At 40.9% G+C, this 19,448-nt stretch overlaps 1 protein-coding gene across 1 annotated transcript in view; it reads right to left on the bottom strand.

Annotated features, from left to right (window-relative positions):
• ADGRD1 (adhesion G protein-coupled receptor D1) overlaps positions 1 to 19,448 on the bottom strand; it is a 193,573-nt gene that overhangs the window by 146,845 nt on the left and 27,280 nt on the right. Inside the window, 5 exon segments of the mRNA XM_042441368.1 lie at positions 2,533 to 2,608; positions 7,246 to 7,356; positions 8,670 to 8,787; positions 10,696 to 10,755; positions 18,376 to 18,531. Coding sequence (XP_042297302.1) covers positions 2,533 to 2,608; positions 7,246 to 7,356; positions 8,670 to 8,787; positions 10,696 to 10,755; positions 18,376 to 18,531 — 521 coding nt within the window.

Raw genomic sequence — 19,448 nt, 5'->3', positions numbered from 1 at the left:
TATTATTATTATTATTATTATTATTATTATTATTATTATTATTATTATTATTGGATATGCCCAGGATGGCATGGCAGATATGAGACAAGTGACTGGTGTGAGAAGACTGTTGTAGACACCTGTGTGTGACCTATGTTCTGTGTGGGTTGTTGTTGTTAGTGGATGGTTGGTTGGATAGTTGTTGGTTTGTATGTAGTGTAGTAAATGCTCTGTAATAAAGTTCTGTATATAGAACTTGGAGACTCTGAATTATTTTTAGCACGTTGTACAGTTATAGGTGCTGACACTACTGCTGAGCATTATTATCTATGTGCGTGTGCTCAGACAGAAGGACCCATGGGTAATGCACAGCTCTGACATGTATTAAACAACCACTTTTGCATTAAGGCACAACTGTCTCAAGCAAATGAATGAATAACAATGAGAAAGGAGCACCAAGAGACTGTTTAAGAAGGCTACTGACAGAATGGAGCACATCCAGAGATGAGTTTACATAGGATTCAAGCATCCAAGTCCTAAAAGAAGGGTCTTAAAAGATCAAGCATGAAAGAACTCCACTTTACACTTTATGATCTTATCCATAGCTGCCCTTCCGAATCCTAGTTTTCTTCTGATTTCTTAACTCCTGTGTCTGTTCTGATCAATATTTGAACCAAGGTTCTTTATAGCTTCTTTAATTGAGTGACAGTGTTAACCTTTTTGTAAATTTAAAGCAATTCCATCTCTCACATTCTGGATGGCACCTCAGTCCTTTTGGCTAGGCCTCCAAGCAGAGGTTTCTAAGAACTTTAAGCAGAGCTTGAAATATTAGATTTGAAAATAAATGTGCTAATGTTTAACTTTAGAAATTGAGTAATTAATTCAGAACCAGTATCAGAATCAGAACAATCAGAAAACTGTACAGTTTGGAAACAACCTAGGAAAAAATGAGAATGGAGTAACATCCTCTCAGATAAAACAAATGGCAAGTACATGCATGTGTTGAGAGAGGAGAGAGGGAAGGGATAGAAGTAGTGAAAGGACACAAATACAACTGAATTTTAAAAATTAGTTCAAGGTAGCCAATCCACCTGAAAACAGGGGACTTTAAAGCCATGAGTCAGCCTACTGACAGCTGACCTAATTCATACATTCAGTGGCTCTTGGGCACTCCTCATACCATGCAAGGACGCATAGCATTTTGTTTAGAGCTTAGAAAAGTTCCTTTTTTGGAGTACAATGCCCAGAATCTGTTTTGTAATCACTGAAGTAACTTTTTCCAAGCTCTGATTTTGTTGCAGGCACCTCTTCATAGTGTAACGCTTTGCATGTGGGATAAGGACTCTGGAGACCAGGGTTCGAATCCCTGTTTGGCCATGGAAGCTCATTAGGTAACCTTGGGCATGTCATACTCTCTCAGCGTCAGAGGAAGGCAAAGGCAAACTCCCTCTGAACAAATGGAAACTCTATGGACTAGTGGTTCCCAGGTCTGGAAACAGGATAAATGACTTGTCCTGGATGGGTTAAGACCACCTGAGGGAGCAGGTACTTAAGATTGGGAGTACTCTTAGATCCATCTTTGTCACTGGGAGACCAGGTGTACTTCATGAATCAGTGTGCTTAGGGCCATCTTTGCTTGGTCTACAAGCTATGGCCTTTCCTGGACAGCAATAACACAGCCACAGAAGTCTATGCACTGGTAACTAACCAATTAGTTGACAGTTGCCATGAAGATACGTAAGCACACATTGTATTCTACATGGGGCTGCCATTGAAGATGGCTTGGAAGGTACAGCTAGTGGAAACATAGTACAGTCGGCCCTCCTTATCCATGGATTTTTATCCACGGATTGAAAATATTCAAAAAATGATCAATTCCAAATCGCAAACCTTGATTTTCCATTTTATATAAGGGACACCATTTTGTTGTGCTATTATATTTAATGGAACTTTAGCAACCATGGATTTTGTTATCCATGGGGGGTCCTGGAACCAAACCCCAGCGGATAACAAGGACTCATTGTAGCAACATCACTGACCACAATATCATATAGACAACACATAACATTGGTCTTAAAGGGGCTGCACTTGCTGCCAATGACAGTCAAAATGGTGTAGTGGTTTGACCGCTAGGCTAGGACTCTGGAGACCAGGGTTCAAATTAAAAATTAAAATTTAAAAATTAAAATTTTATTTATTTGTATACCACTTTTCCATAGATCAAAGCGGTTTACAGACTATTTAAACCATTACAAACCATCTCATAAAAATAGATAAAATCCAATAATACTCTCTGCTCAGCCATGGAAACCCACTGGGTGACCTTGGGCAAGTCACACTCTCTCAACCCAGAGGAAGGCAAAGACAAAAACAAAGCCCCTCTGAACAAATCTTGCCACGAAAACCTCATGATAGATTCACCTTAGTGTTGAAGGAAGTTGGAAATTACTTGAAGGAACACAACAACAACAACAACAACAACAACAACAACCCTCTTTCAAAGATATTCCCAATAAGCCAGACCAAGTTGTCCTATTTATAAAAGAAACTTACTTTGTATCCATAGGGCTGATGTTACTAAAGAATTGATGCATGGTATGGTAGAGAAGTCCCACAATGGTTATCCAGGCTGGAAGGTGGGATAAGAGAGAGAAAGTGGGAAAGGAATGTTTATTTATGTGACAGTAGTAAAGAGTGAAAAACCATGTTGTAAATTGGCTCATGCTGACCATTTCTTTCTTTCAGTTAGTCTCAAAGGTGTTGCAAGATCTCTCTACGTACTGATTCTACAGACTAACATGGCTATATCTTTGAATTCTACAACCATGTTGTAAATTGACAGCCTTATCTGCCTTTTTTGTCATTTCCCACTTCTACTCGAATTGAGTTTCCAAACACTTTCTCCAATGAAACCAGGACCTACCCAACCACCCTCACTTCTGAGCTATTTTGGAGAAATGATATCCGGACATGAGGCAATGTGAAATTTTAGCTCATTACTAATAAAACTAACTCAGGATAAATTAAATTTAAAGACTAACTACACCTATTTAGTCTTTAAATTTAATTTATTTGACTCAATGGAACACAGAGTAATGTGGATCATGAACAAATCAATAAGTGTAATGGTTTCCAAAGGGACAGCCATTTTAATCTGTTGCAGCAAAAACAACCAAGAGTCCGGTGGCACCTTAAATACAAAGGAATTTCCTACAGCATGAGCTTTCATGTTGGCATCTAAGGTGCCACAAAACTCATGGTTGTTTTAGATCATGTGTTTTTATTAACAACAAAACCTGCTGCTGCTATGATTACTACTTATTATTATTATCCTACATTTGAATTAAAACCCCTTCCCAGATGGTTTACTAGTAGCATCAACAATCATTAATAAAATCATGACAAACATTTCTCAAAAATATATATTACTGTATCAACTTTTCACCCTGCTCTTGAAATTTGTTCACTGTTTCTTTGTTCACTGTCTATCCCTTTGCTTATTTGTTAACTTAAGGTGTTTCCATATTGCCTCCCAGCTCACAAGGGCTCCTGAGATGATAGGCAAATAAAACCAATTAAAATAGTACAAGGAGAAAAACATTATAAAAACACATTAAAATGCTCTCTAAAAACTTTTAAAAGCAATCTAAAAACAATCCTAAAATACAGTTTTAAAGTTTAAAATAGGCCAATTTCCAACATTGAAGTCCATGCAGAATTGTACTCTTTATATAACATTTCAAGCCACTTTGGGTGGTGTTTTATCATAAAGCAAGATGCAAATATCCTAAATGAGGAACAGCAACATCCAAGTGTCTTGGATTATGACTTGAATAATGTCTTACTGCTGTATGGTATGGTATTCACAGGCGTTACACGCCAAAATATCTGAAAGACCAAATATTCCCCACCCTTGTTCTAAACAAATAAATAAATTCAATTATGAAATTACCTACTGTGAAACAATGCTGGGTAACACATAAATTAATAAGGATTCTTTTAAATGTGGGTATTCATTTATACAGTTGTGGAACATTCATAGAAGATACACACATAAGAACTAAGATACAAAAGATGGTAGCTAATAGCAATTCAGAGGGTTTAGCACAGGACAAAACTGTACCAGGTTCAAGCATAAAGCTCTGATCAGGGGACACAGTGAATGAGTCTGGCTTGGCACACAACCTAGGACCCGGGTTGGCCTTCGTGTGCCAATGAGTCAAGGGAGAAACAGACAGAGTGGCTGTCTGAACTCAACCAAGACTGAATTGAAGATGCCAAAAGAGACATATTTATAGGTTAAAATGTGTCCTAGGGCAGTTTCTCAGGAGTTTGAGTGGATTTTTCAGGCAGAAGAATGGCCAGAGATGTATGGAAATGGCAGGGCAATCAATGCAAATGTCTTACACAAAGTGGTGTCCTTGCCATAGGAAGGTGCCTTTTGATTTGCAACCTTCTAGCAAGTATATCGCCCGCTATCACATTCCTATATCAATAGGAATACAAATATGTGACTTGGAGAGTAGCTTTGTATGCCCTAGCAGCCAAAAAATTAGGAAGAAATACATAACAGAGTTAGCCATAAGTTGTAAAGGTGATGATGAAATTTGAGAAACTAGATTAGAGAGTTGGGCCAAAACTAACAACATGAATTTAAACAGGGAGAAATGTAAAGTATTAGACCTAGGCAGGAAAACACGAAAGGCTCAGATATATGATAGATGACACCTGGCTTGATAACAGTACATGCAAAATTGATCTGGGAGGTAGACCACAGGCTGAACATGAATCAACAGTGTGATTCAGCAGCTTAAAAAGCTAACACTATCCTTTATTATTACGTGACTTTGACCTTGGAGAAATTTTAATTAGCTCAAATTTATTAGCAGGAATCTATCCTTATTTATACACATTCTTCCAACAAACTGCATTTTTATTAAGGAGAAAATTAATCAGCAACACACACACTCGTGCATACACTTAATCTATGTGCTATTAGGAAAGGTTTCCACTTATGAAATAAGGTGGATGTCACGAGTGCGCCAATGGCACACTCGTGACATAAGCAACGTGCAGCAACGTGCAGACATCGCACGGTGCTTATGTCACAATGGTGTACACAATGGTTTACATGAGACGCCACCATTGTTATGCCGCCACTCCGTACTAGGGTTAGGGACTGTGCAATTGCCACACGGTCCCTAACCCTAGTATTGACGGGAGTATGCTGCATTTGGGCAGCCTGTACCACGCCAATGTTTCCTGATAGCAGCTCCCAAAACTAGCTGTTTTGATATCTCAAAGCCTGTACTTACATGATGTTCTCGCTCTGCACCTATGGCAAATTCTACAGTTCCATTTTAGGGCCATGGGAGAAGGAAGCATATGCACCAAAAGTCATGGAAAAATCATGGCCATTTCTCATAACATTGTTCTTGGTGGTATTGGTGGTGGTTGTGTATCTTTGAGTCATTTCCAACTTAGAATGACCCCAAGGCAAACTTATCAAGGGAGTTTCTTGGCAGGTTTTTTCAGAGGCGGGTTGCCATTGTCCTCCTCTGAAGCTGAGAGAGTGTGACCTGCCCAAAGGCACCCAGTGGGTTTCCATGGCCAAACGGGGATTGGAACCCTGATCTCCAGAGTCACAGTCCAACGCTCACACCAATAGAAGTGTAGTGTTTAGACTGAGTGAAGTAATAGTACCACATCATGAGAAGGGAAGACTCATTGGAAAAACCAATAATGCTAGGAAAGGTGGAGGGAAGTAGAAAGAGAGTAGAAAGCACGGGAACCCACATCTTTCTTGGATTAATCTTGTAAAGTAGGCCTTAAACTCTGACACTGACTTCCATAAAGCCATAAGTTGTGTCAAGGATGGGAACCCACATCTTTCCACCCAAAGTCCAACATGCTAAACACCACACTGGACTGTATTTTCTATGTGTGTTAGCTGATTCAAATAAGTTGGGATTGTGGTATGTATTGGAGAGAAGTGAGGTTAGAGAAAGAGAATTAGTACAGTAGTTGAAAAAGTTTTGGACAACAGCTCCTATAATCCCCCCCAGCTATTATTATTATTATTATTATTATTATTATTATTAACCTTTATTTATAAAGCGCTGTAAATTTACACAGCGCTGTACATACAATCTTTTAGTTAGACGATTCCCTGCCCCCAAAAAGGCAATGTTTCCAATCTCTGACAGTTAAGGAACAATGCACCTAAATGAATATTTATAGTCTCTTCAGGAAGCTGCCTCTGAGGACCACAGTGTGTGTGTGTGTGTGTGTGTGTGTTTTCTGAGCTACACAAATGCTTCTTCAACAGATCATTTTGGTTGGAATGCAACACATAAGGAGCAGAAATAGAAAACTGATCCCAGCTTGTCTTTACTATATTTTTAAAAACTATAACATCCCATAAAAGACATCGTCCCCCTCCTTTGTGTAACGTTTTCTGGTTTAGGGTTGACAAATTTGAATCCAATAATTTGCAAAAACAGCAACACAGAATTTCAGCATCTCATTGTCAATATGTATATACTAGTCTGACTATTTATTATGCTCCTTAAGATAGCCCCAAAAAGCACAGAAACCCACTAGGAGACCTTGGGTAAGTCACGCTCGCTCAGTCTCAGAGGATGGCAATGGCAAAGCCGCCCCCCCAAAAAAAAAAACCTGCCAAGAAAACCCTGTAATAGCTTTGCATTAGGGTAATCAAAAATCAGAAATGGCTTGAAAGCATACAACAACAAAAGTCAATTGCAAGCCCTGATGTTTTATTGCTCATCTTAGTACCGGGGCAATAGAGCCACCCAGAACATCAAATTTCAAATGGAACATTCCCCCCTCCTCCATGTGAGAGATGAAACATTTTAATTTTCTCATACTTCTCCTGTAGGGAGAACAGTAAATATATTTCCTACCCTTCTCCATGGATGAGAAGAATTTTGACAGATATTTTCATTCCTACTAGTCACTTTTCTTCAGGATTAAGAGGAACCATTGGTGAGTTCTCTTTGAGTTCAGCCCATCAATCAATTACAAATCCACCTAACCATAGCATTGTCTAGCTCACATTTTACCAGGTCTGTCCCAGAAATGTGGGCTGACCTGGGACCCAGAGAAGTAAAGTGGGATACACAGTACTAAGGAGGAAAAGAAGGAGTAGTGGTGGTTTCAATTCAGTAGAAGACAATTTCTATATGCTCAGATGGCAAAGAATAACAGCCCTATTCTCTCCCTGTTCAGAAAGTATTCCCTTACCTTTGTACTGGAAAGCTTCACTGGGTATGGAAATATAATTCTGTCCTTGCAATGGGAAGCGGTAGTAAGGGACATTCAAGATGACAGGAGGTATCTTGACCAAAGAGTAATCTGTATAATTAATAAACAAGCATTAGGCAAAAACCAACAAGGTCTTTGTAGGATAACTGTGATAATACGTAGTATATGAAATGATTGACTACTTTGAAAAATCATTGGTTGAATACTACTACTACTGATCTCTATAACAGAATCCATTTTTCTCAGAGCACAAAATAAAGGTTATCTTGGTGGGTGTGTTTTAAGCATAATGCACTGGAATAGCCTGGACCATGCTGCTAAGAATCTGGCTGTCAAGTGCAATCACTGTCTGAAATACTTTACCTAAATGAGAAGCAGCATATCAATTTACCAGGCAGGAGAATGTTTCCAATTGGGTCAGAAAGACTGAGGAGGAAGGCTTTGGGATTTGGCCTCTGCTGGCTCTACTCCCACAGAGGTACTGTTTCCTGGCTGGAATGGGGTTGTATTATAGCTACACAACCACCAGGAGCAACCCTTCTGGTTGGTGAGGGATATATGAAAGAGACAGCTATCAACAACAGATTGACCCTTGTGGAGCTGGCCTGGAAAGGGTGACAGCAAAGGCTGTTATCCATGGATCAGGGGGAGAGTAGACATCAGTCTTGTGAGAAACACAAGGTCTGAAAAATCAGTATCACTCATAATGGACAGATGTGTTGACTCCTTTGACACTACCTCCAGAGTCCCTGGGTGAGAAGCAGAGATTGCAGGGAGGAACTGAAGTGTTCAGCTGAGAGCTGGGCTGTGTGTGTGTGTGTGTGTAAAGCCCTACGAAATAAGATCAGTGCCACTGGCACCTTTCTATTGGTTACAAATATTGTACTTTCTGTGCATGTGCTTGCATGAATCATAAAGCAGGTCTCCCTATTGGTGTAATCTTATTATAAGTATGCTGACAACACTCATTTCTCCTTGTCATCTGAGTCAGATGAAGCTGTGTAGGTACTAGACCAGTGCCTGGATTCTGTAAGAGGTTGGATAAGGACCAATAAACTGAACAAAATCCTGAAAAGAATGGGGACCTCTGTGGACTGGTTGTTCCCAGGTCTGGGAATCAGATAAATGACTTTTCATTGACAGAGATGAACTGAGGGCACAGGTGTGTAGCTTGGGAGTACTCTTAGATCCATCTTTGTCACTGGGAGCCCAGGTAGGCATCATGAATCAGTGTGCTTAGTAGGGTTGCCATAATTGTCCACTAAAACCAGGGACAAAATGTAGGATAAATTCTAGACCAAACTGTAGGACAACTGCAAGACAAAACTCAGACCAAAATGTAGGACATTTAAGGTCCTCCATTTTTCTTAAATGTCCTACATTTTGGGCCAGATAAAGCTCACCTGCTACAGATGATGTGCCTTCAACGGTTACGATAGATGGGCTTCCTCCCAGACTTTGGGCCACATGAAATATCACACTGTCAATTGTTTCCACTAAACTTCCAGCAATGGGTGCTTTCTGGAAGCCAAAAGAATCACAGTGGTGAGCCTGGGGGTTAGGAAAGGGACTAAAATGGCTCAACAGGCAGGCATATAGGAGATTATCACATGGAGACGGGCTAGGGACGGGACCCTTCCCCCATCCTTATCCCATCCGTGACCCAAGTGAAAGTGGTCGCATCAAACACTTTCACATGAAAGCATGCTGAACCTGTCATTCAGCCATCAGTGAAATGTAATGGTATTCATGGGTTCTTCTGTTAACACAAAATGACAGCAAATGACAGGAGAATGACATTTCACTAATGGCTGAATGTGCTTTCATGTGAAAGTGTTTAGCGCAACCACTTTCATAGCGCTTCCCGGGTGGCTGAATGACAGGTTCAGCACACTTACATGTGAAAATAATTTGCGCTAACACTTTCACTCGTACTTCCCAGACAGGTCAATTATGGGTCATGTGTGAAAGTCCTTCCCATGATCGGGCGGTAAGGGCAGGACAAGGGCAGGACAATGATGTCCCGTCCCTCATGTGAAACACTCGATTGGTATAAGTAGTCTATAAGCAGATCATCCAAGTAGAGTCAGCAGTTCTATAGAAGCTGAAAAGGCTTATTGGTTAAGTGCATCACTTGATTCATGCCAGGTTGGTAGCTGCAGTATCTTCTTCTGGCCAGCTACAGAGGTGGCACTAAAGTGCAACAGAGATGAGATTAGCTGCTTTCTTTGGGCCGAGACAGACGGCCCAAAAGCGGTGTGCCGCTGCTGATACTAGAGTTCAGAAGCACACAGTAACTACACGCTCCCAAACCCTAGTGCGTGTGGGGGCCGCTGTGATTGTGTGGCATCCATGACGTGTCCTGTGCAACACATTCAAATGGCACATCGCACAGGACACGTCACTGCGCCGCTGGAGGGCACTTATCGTGCCTTACCAGCAGCACAAAAAGGAGCTCCATTTCAGAGCTCCTTTTGGCCATGCGCATCGTTGGTGTGGCAAGCAAACAGCTGTGCCAACGATGCAGCTGCACCAACAATCCGTTGTTTTTCTGGGCCATAGAAATTCCGCTTCTCCATGGCCCAGAAAAGCAGAATTTTGCCGCTTCTCCGTGGCCCAGAAAAACACCAGATTGGGGCCACAGGGCTGCCGATCAGCCTGCCCTGGTCCCAATCCAGCACGAAAAGGGACAGCACAGACCTGCCCCTTTGCACGGTCTGTACAGCCCCGTAGTTTGCAAAATGCCTCCCCTCCCACTGAGAAGTGTTTAGGCACCTCCCCATGCTGCAAAAGGTTTCTATCAGAGAACACATCAGCTACTGAGTATGTGGTCAATCCCACATGAGAGATGTAAATCTTTACTTGTTTCATTTTCACTTTTTTTTAGTTTTGCAAAATGTTCCACAATATGAAAAATCTTGTAGCAGTTGATCATTTTCTCAAGAGGATGTCTCAATGACTTGAGGATAGAAGAATCTGTGAATATTCTTTTACGTTCTTAATAATTGCCTATGCCTACACATTCATCACTTAATCTATGCACATATCCCTTGATCTCTCAGTTGATTCCTAGACAAATGAAACAACTGCCTCAATGAAAAGTGTTTTGTGGGGAAGGGGGGAGTGCGAGAGAGGTCAGGAGGAGGGAGAAAATGAGCCCTCACTGATCAAACTTCACAGGCAGGATCAATGTGCAAAAATAAACTAATTCAATGCACATTTGGAACCCAAGGGACAGGAAAAAGTAGCTAGGGAGAAGCAATTTGGATGTAAGAAATTATGGTGGGAAAGGATGAAATAACCTTTTCCCTTCCATCATATCTTCATTAAAATTGACATGTTGAAATAAATTTTTCTGGTGTGAAAAAAGGATAGCTAGTGCCATGTGTCTGCATACATACTGTATATACCAAAATTCTCAGGCATTACCTGTGATGCATCAATCCAACCAGGTAGGGAAAGCACACCTTCCACAGTCTGAAAGAAAACCTGCAAATAAACAATACCCAGATTATATTTTTTCCACATGCTCAGGCCATAAAGGCGGGGCTCCACTGTGTGTGTGTGTGTGTGTGTGTGTGTGTGTGTGTGTGTGTGTGTATCCTGTTAATTGGTATCAATACATCTCACAGCCATTCTTGCCTGATATTAGAATGTAACATTTTAAAGCAATGGGATATTTGTTGAGGCTAAGAGGGTGATAAAACTCCCATTCTGTCCAAAACAGATTACCTTTTCTTACTGAAGATAGCTCTACAGTGATTGTTCCAATGGACAAGAAAACTATCTCCACAACAGCCCACCACAGTTTAATCTAAGGATTTTATATACTTCCACTACTAGCAGGGGAAGGGTACAACCAGAGTCAGGAAATGTTACCTTAGGACTATAACCAGCATGGTAACTTTCCCAGACTCTTAGTGTAACTATGTGTAGTTTATCACACAAAGGAGATCAGGAGTTTATTCTGTTAATATCCCAGGAAAATCACATAATTACGCAAACCGATTTCACACAACATTGCACAAAATCCGCCATTAAAGTGGTCACAAAAGAATTATTATTATTATTAACCTTTATTTATGAAGCGCTGTAAATTTACACAGCGCTGTACATGCAATCTTTTTAGTTAGACGGATCCCTGCCCTCGGGCTTACAATCTAAAAAGACATGACACAGAAGGAGAAGGGAGTGGTGGAGGGAAAGGGTAAGAGGTCCAGCAGTTCCTCTCTACCTCCAAGGCCGGACCACGGCAGATGGACTGGAGGGAGGGCTTGGCTTCATAATGGATGGTTAATCTTCTTATAGGGAAAATACATACTCTCAAGTATGTACGTATGTAAGAAGCATTAACACACATCTTTTTACTTTCAGGATTTCAGCAACAATGCATTTCCAATATCACTTTATTTGTGAAATTGTGTGTGGTAATCATTCACGCAATTACTCACCATTTTCGCTTTATTTGTGGGATGCTTTGATCTCTCTTTAATGCCATAATTAGCCCCATTGTGATAAACACCTGTGACTGAACATAGGTTTTGCATTCAGAAGCTCCCAGCTTCCACTCCAGGTAGGTCTGGGAAAGACTCCTAGCTGAAACCCTCTCTCTTAGTCAGTCTAAACCAGCCTTCCTCAACTTGGTGGCCTTCCGTGTGCTTCTTATAATATCTTTAATCTTGTGGAAGTGCAGCCTTCATCACTGTGATATGGAGATGGTGGCTTCCATTCATTTAGAAGGCATCAAGTTGGAGAAGGTTGTGCAGATTACTGAGCTACAATCTGTCTCAGTATACAGTAGGTTCCCCCAATTTATCAACAGTTCTAAAACTAGTCCTAATTCCCTGTTTCCTGGAAGCAAATTACATTGAACTCATAAAGACATTTTTCTATGAAAGCCTCTGTAAGCAGTGCATCTTTTATTGCCCAGTGCAATATTTCCAGATGCTAATTGCTTTTCATTAAGGATCTGGTTCTTACATACACCACAATATTTTAAAAGTCCAGTGTTGTGAGAGGATAACATTTTAGTCTGTTATCTGTTATTACAAAAATCTGTAATAATTCACTATGTATATACATAGATAGGTATTTATTGTTCAACAGTCAAGATAACTCATGTGTTTAGTTTTAAAGGTATTTTAAAATCTTTGTAGTGTAAGATACCATATATACCAGTAACGGTGAACCACTATTAGGGGATTAATTGGATCATCACCCTCCACTGGATAGTCCTTAAATTCATTCCCCTGTAGGAAAAGTGAAGGTGGAGCAAAGCGAATAAAATTCAGCTGGTACTATGAGAGCTGATGAGTGTAGCTCTATACAGTTATCACACTTTCTTATCACTTGAATTGCCAAGGCTCCACTTTATAGAATGCAGGGATTTATAGTTGAGTGTGGTACTCACATTCTCTGCTAGAGACCTCTAGCCCACTATTCTGAACTACAGAATTTGAGATCTCTAGTCTACTTCAGGACTTAAACCCTTATATTATGGGTAGAGTTGCTACATTTTGTGTTGCTGCAATGAAAATAAGAAAAATTCAGATAAAAAATATCTCCCTATCTTAAATATATTCCTATTTTACTATTATCACTTTAATTTTAAAGTCTTAAAGAAAAATTGCCTGGGGACACAAAAACCCTGACCTCCATTTTAATTTATTTTACTTTACAGTACTCTGTTGTACTGAATCACTTTGAAATCCATTCTTGTACTTATGTACAGGGCCTCGAAATCTTTTAAAATTTTGCTAGTCATTGACCAAATAAAATATGTCTGTCTATACCATGCTGCCCATCAGTCATCATGTTGCCCCTAGACATCTTCGCAAAAGCAGAAAGGATGCGGAGATGACAATTCAGAATGGGACATAGTAAAGTTGGCATCCCTAAAACACTGCCGCTGCTTCTTTGCTATTTGTACAAAGAATGTTAGCATATTTTATTTTCATGTATCATGGAATTTATAAAATCACAGGAGAGTGTGTTTTATATTACTCTATTTTATTTTATTGTGCATCACTTGAAGTTCATTGCTGCATTTATGTATCATGCTTTGTATTTTTTAAAATCTTGCTGGTCATTGACCAAATAAAACATGTATGTATGGAGATCTCTAGTCGAGAATTCTAAGTCCTTCACTAAAATACAAATCCCACAAGTCCATAGGATGTACCCATTATATTTAAAGAGGTGTCAAACTATTGTTTGATACACTAAACAATGAATCTCAGGGTTAACCAGCTCCTTTTCATCCTATGTAAATGGACTTCATTCTCCCCAAACCTTCCTTGTATGGGTGAGTCAAGGGGAGAGTTCAGCAAGCCAGACATTTCCATTTACCTCCTCCTGTCTGAGGTTCCCAGTTGGGAAAGCAGATGAAGCTAGTAGACGAGGGGGAATCCCAGAGTTTTATTCAATCTGTGATCTGGTTAGGATGTATACTATTTCTGATCCTCCATCCCATATCAATTTACTTTTTTGTAAATTATCTTGGCCTTATCGCAACCACCTTAGAGCATGAAATTCAGGTAAATTGGGAATAGAACTGAAAAGGGGGAAATAATATTCTACTTATTTTATTTTTCTGTGAGCAAACAGTCTACAACTCAGCTGCATTTACTCATTTAATATTGCAATTGCTCTAAAAGCTACAGCTGATTATTGTCTCAGCCACAGTTTCAGATGGCAATAACAATCCACCTTCTGCTGCAATCAGTGCCAAAGTTTTATTAGCAGAAAGTGACTTCTTGACCCCGACTAGCTCAAATCCTACAGGCAACATCAACTGCAATACACAAAGAAAAGAGGCAGAGCAGTGTCTGGGAGCCATCCAGCTCAGACAGATAATGTGGCCAGTACTGGAAAATCCACAGAGGTCAGCAGAAATCTGACACTAACCAACTGTTCAATGGCCTGTGAAGGTTGCTGAAATGAAATTTAGGTCACCATCCAATCTGACCTAAAATAATAGCTGACACAACCATTATCCAGAATAAAGTGGTTGTCTCAGGTGGCAGTTGTTATGAGGTGGTAGCAAGCTTTTAGAAGACTAACCTGTGCCATACAGCCTGGCCTGCAACTCCTAACCTACCCTGCTGCCTTCAGATACAGTGGAGGATGTTTTTCCATCACAAGTATGAAAGAAAGCTTTGACTACCAATCCAGTCAGATCTTGTACATGGAATAAGAGAGGACACTATCTTGTTCTTCACCTCAGACAGCAAAGTATTTTTGTCGGGCCTAACCTACAAGCCCATGTGAGCAGAGCCTCATTTAGAAGAGCAGAAGTTACTTCTCCTCTTTTGGGGGGGGGGGGGGTAGCCTTAGTCTGCAAAGCCATTTCATTTCAGGCTGCAGCCATTCTCACAACTCTCTTGGATTTAGAGTTGTTGGCCTGAAAACTGTAGAGGACTCCTATACCTTCAATCGTTATGTAAAAGAAGGAATCTCAACAAGTATTGCTTGTCATGCTACCAAGAAAGAAGAATACCAGCGGAAATCCTTTTTTCTATATGGCTATTAAAAGTACAGAAGCCCTCTCCAATTTTTACTCTGGCAACTCTAGTTGGATTAGATGGAAACCAGAGGCTTGAGTGGTAACATGTTTTGACTGCAGATCCCTGAATTTTCTGAATTTCCCCCCAAAAGCATAGCCAGGGGGTTCTGGGAGCTGTTGCCTCAAAACATAAATTTCTAACTTCTGATAGAAACCATCTCCCTCCTCAGACATTAAGAGTTTCCCTGCCCCCAAAACCTCTGCACTAGGCTCACTACAAAGCCATTACATGGCCAACATGAAAGATTGCTGCCTGTAATTTTAAACATTGTCATGATATTAGATAACATTTTAATTTCATTCCTACAATAATAATCTAAAAATGCTGACTCTCAAGGCCGGTTCTACAAACAAAAAGCAAAAAGGATTGATAACATCCAATAGTTGTGATGTGGAAAAACTGACAAAGGGGCAAAATAGACTGCCCTGAAGGGGCAGCTTCAAGTCGCCCCTGCCAAAGCTGCATTGGGATTGCAGCAAGCACATGCCATGGCCCCAAACTGCCTTGAAGCCGGCCAAAAAAGGAGTGGCAAAGATCTGCTCCTTTTTCAGCCGGCAATAAGCCAGCTTTTCCCACAGCATAGCAGTTTGAGGCTGGCTGCAAGCCACTCCAGCGGCAGGCAGCATATAAAAAGCTGTGCCACCAGAGCATCTTGAAGCTGCCCACATCTAAACAGTTAGGTGGCTTCAAGACATCTTGGGAGCACGCAGCAACTACTGTATATACTCAACTATAAGTCGACCTCATGTATAAGTCAAGGGCAGGTTTGGGGGCTAAAATTATAGGCCCATTACAGACCGCCCAAAAGGGGCGGTCTTGGGCCGCTGCTGGTTGCAGCGCGGGGGAGCTGCTGCAGCCAAACCGCGCGACTCCCCCGCGCTGCAAAAAAGGAGTGCAGAAATCGCACTCCTTCCGGCAACCCGGAAGAGCCGCCGCAAGTGCGAAAGTGTGCACTCGCGACGGCTCTTCCGGGTTTAGAAGTCTGGACGCTGCGCATCCGTTACGTCAAGATGGCGGCGCCTGTCTGTATAGGCCGCCGCCATCTTGCCGTACGGAATACACACGAGGGGCAAGGCGTGTCCGGAAGCACCGCCCCTCGTGCGTATTCCTGGCGCAACGACGGCACTTCTTAGGCCCGTCTGTAAGGTGCCGTAGATTTTGATATGACCCATGGATAAGTTGAGTATAAAACTTAGGGGCATGTTATAAAGGATCTAAATCAAAGGAAAATAATGTCGAAGAACTTGGAAATTTTCATCAGGCATAATTGTTTGTGCTCACACTAAAGGTTGGATGGATGAGAGAGTAGAGGGGATCAGTGCTTCCAGGAGAGATTATACTCTTGCCTTTTACCAAGGGATGCTCCCTTTTCTTAATAAGAGTTAAAATACAGAATTTACATTGACCCGTGGATAAGTCGATTCTGTTTTTGGGTTTCTAGACTTATACATGAGTCTATACAGTAAACGCCATGCCCCCATGCCACCCGGAAGGCAGCTTTTAGAGCCAGTCTGTTCAGGGTCAAAATTACAGGGTGTTCTAATTGCTGGAAATGCAAGGACAAAATTGGAACCATGTATCATGTATGGTGGCAGTGTGCAAAGGTCAAAAAATATTGGCTAAACATACATAAAATAATGCAAGAAATCTTAAAAACAAATATTCCATTTCTACCAGAATTGTTTCTACTAAACATTGTGGAGGTGATACAAGCTAAATTGACTCATAACCAGATTAGTGTAATCTCATATATGATTTCTGTGGCACGAATGGCCTATGTGAAAAATTGGAAATCAAAGGTAATACCCTCAATAGAAGAATGGAAGCTAAGAGTATATGATTTGTTAACAATGGATAGATTGACAATGTATATTGCAAGGAAAACAAACCAAGGATTTGAGAACAAATGGGAAAAGGTTTAAAAAAATGTGGTAACAGAGTAGGGAGAATAATATATTCAAAGTATGATATAATCAGAGAAGCAGAACTTTAATTTGTCAAACATAATTACTTATGAAGGATAAAAGTAACTATGGATTGTCAGATCTGAATTACTATGCAACTGTACATATGTAATAACGCAAGATAGAATTCTTTAATACTCTTATTTTTATCTTTATTTTATCTAATTTTAATTTTTGCTCTGTTTGATGTAGTATATTCTTTATATAATGGAATAAAATTTAATAAATATATAATAAAAAAATTACAGGGTGTTGAAAAGAGGAGATTATTTTATTATTGAAAATAACGCAACAAATGTTTAGCTTCGTAAACACTGTATGACTTTCTTCAGGGGATTACATCAACCTATATTCTAAAAAGAGTGTCTCCAAAGCTTATGCCTGGCAACTGATCAGTTAGAATCCCTGCAGGTTGATTTTAAAAACTTAATTCCCTGAGGAAGGCCATTGGGCTATTTTCAATAATAAATTAATCTTTAATAATAAAATCATCACTTTCCAACATCCTGAGACCTGGGCTGCATCCACAATGCAGAAATAATCTGGTTTGGCAGCATTTTAACTGGCAAGGCTTAATGCTATGGAATTCCAGGAATTGTCATCTTCAATTCCCAGAATTTCATAGCACTGAGCCTTGCCAGTTAAAGTGGTGCCAAACCAGATTATTTCTGCTTTGTGGATGTAGCCTCTGTCTCTTTTCCACTACAGCTCTACAAACAGCCTCATATGATGAAGAAAATTTCTCTTGTAGCCTGACTAGCAGATGAGGGAAATTTACCCCAGCGAATTAATTAATTGCTTCAGAAAGCTGCTTAATAGATGGTGCTGTTATGAGTACCGACCGTCTTCCTTAATTTTGGGTGTGCATGCTTTTCCTCCATGGACCTAGATGGAACTGTAGTGTGAGCCACCATGGACCCAAAAGTGGGCAGATCATGTATACAGGGCTTTGAAACAGAGATCAATGTGCTAGTTTATGAGTCACAATCAGGAAAAGATTCACACCTTCACAACGGCAGGAAGGCTAGGTAATTTATGGCCCAGGATGTTTTGCATCCTAGTCAGAAAAGACCATTGCCACCTCCAGATTCTGTCTGTATCAAGTGATTTTTACCATGCAAATTTGGCATCTTTGAAGTGTAGTAAACAACCTTTGCCTAAGGCTGTTTTTGGCCTATATAAGGACCCAAATTCCTTTGTTCTGTGTGCTGGTCAACATCACTCTGAATTTTGACTTAGCTCTGACTCATTGCCAGTCCCCGTCCCACCACACGACCAAGTCCAATGCTTCATTGGATGATCCGGAGCGACTGCATCTCTGGTAAATATCATCATTAGAAAAGCCTCTTGTCTATTCCAATGCTAACTCCTTTATTCTTCAGTTCTTGTGAGCATGCGAGAGTGAATGCTTCTCTTAGTGTGTGTGTTTTCAATAAAGATACATTCATTTGAAGAGAATTGGCCTCTGTCAATTTAATGTCCCTGAACACCTTCATATAAATTGGGATGTATCCCTGGCTAATTAATTGAGCTAATTAAAAATTCCCCTAGGTCAAGGTTACATAATTGTGCAAATTTACCTCGGTAAGGTTGAAGGCAGTATCTGCTGTAAGAGATTCATTGGGTAAGGCATGAGAAATGTTATCCAAATAGTTCAGCATGGTATCCGGGTGGTAGAAGTTTCCTCTTTCCTCTGTGAGGGTAATTATGATTGGCAGGTAGGCATTGCTAGATAGCTAAAAAATTGACACATAAAAAAAATTATGCTTCCAAGATCATTGAAACAAATTGTAATTTTGTCTAGCATAGGACCTTTAAAATGCCGAGACGTAACAAAGTAGAGTTAGCAAGTGTCTTTTCTTAGAGTATAACATCAAGGAAATGTATTTATTGGCACAGGAGGAGCAAGCTGAGTTTGGGATTCAGTTAGCAGCTGGAGGAACAGTGCCCCTCACCCATTGCTCACTCAGGGCCCAAACAGCCTGGCCAAAATAAAGCTGCTTCAATTCGCTTTGGAGGTATGCTGTTTAAATGACACAGAAGCTGCACCAAAGCAGAGCCCTCCCCTCCCTCCTTCCAACTGCCATCTTCTGACCTGGGAGGGAGTGAAAAGACAGGCCCAGTGCCATCGGGCCTGAAGAGGAAGAGCCCTCCCCTCCCTCCTTCAACTGTCATCTTCTGGCCTGGGAGGGAGTGAAAGGACAGGCCCAACACCATCGGGCCTGAAGAGGAAGAGCCCTCCCCTCTCCCCTTCAACTGTCATCTTTTGGCCTGGGAGGGAGTGAAAGGACAGGCCCAACGCCATCGGGCCCGGCCTCAATTAAGAAAAAGAGCCCTCCCTCCAGTCCATCTGCCTTGGTCCAGGCCTCAGAGGGAGAGAAGAATGTTGGACCTGATCCCCTCCCCACCTCACCATTCCCTTCTCCTTTTGTGTCATGTCTTTTTAGATTGTAAGCCTGAGGGCAGGGAACCATCTATTATCCCCTCTGTTGTAAGCCACCCGGATTCCCAGTGATTGAGTGGCATATAAATAAATCCTATCAATCCTATTAAAGCTCTGCTCCAGCCCTTAGGACTGGAGTGTGACTTTGGCAAGGCTTCCGGCCTCTTAGGATGCATGCATCATTTAAACAGGATACCTCCAAAGTGAACC

This window comes from Sceloporus undulatus, chromosome 10 (genome assembly GCF_019175285.1).
Source record: "Sceloporus undulatus isolate JIND9_A2432 ecotype Alabama chromosome 10, SceUnd_v1.1, whole genome shotgun sequence".
In the NCBI taxonomy this organism is placed as follows: Eukaryota; Metazoa; Chordata; class Lepidosauria; order Squamata; family Phrynosomatidae; genus Sceloporus; species Sceloporus undulatus.
This window is presented reverse-complemented; position numbering and strand designations above follow the sequence as displayed.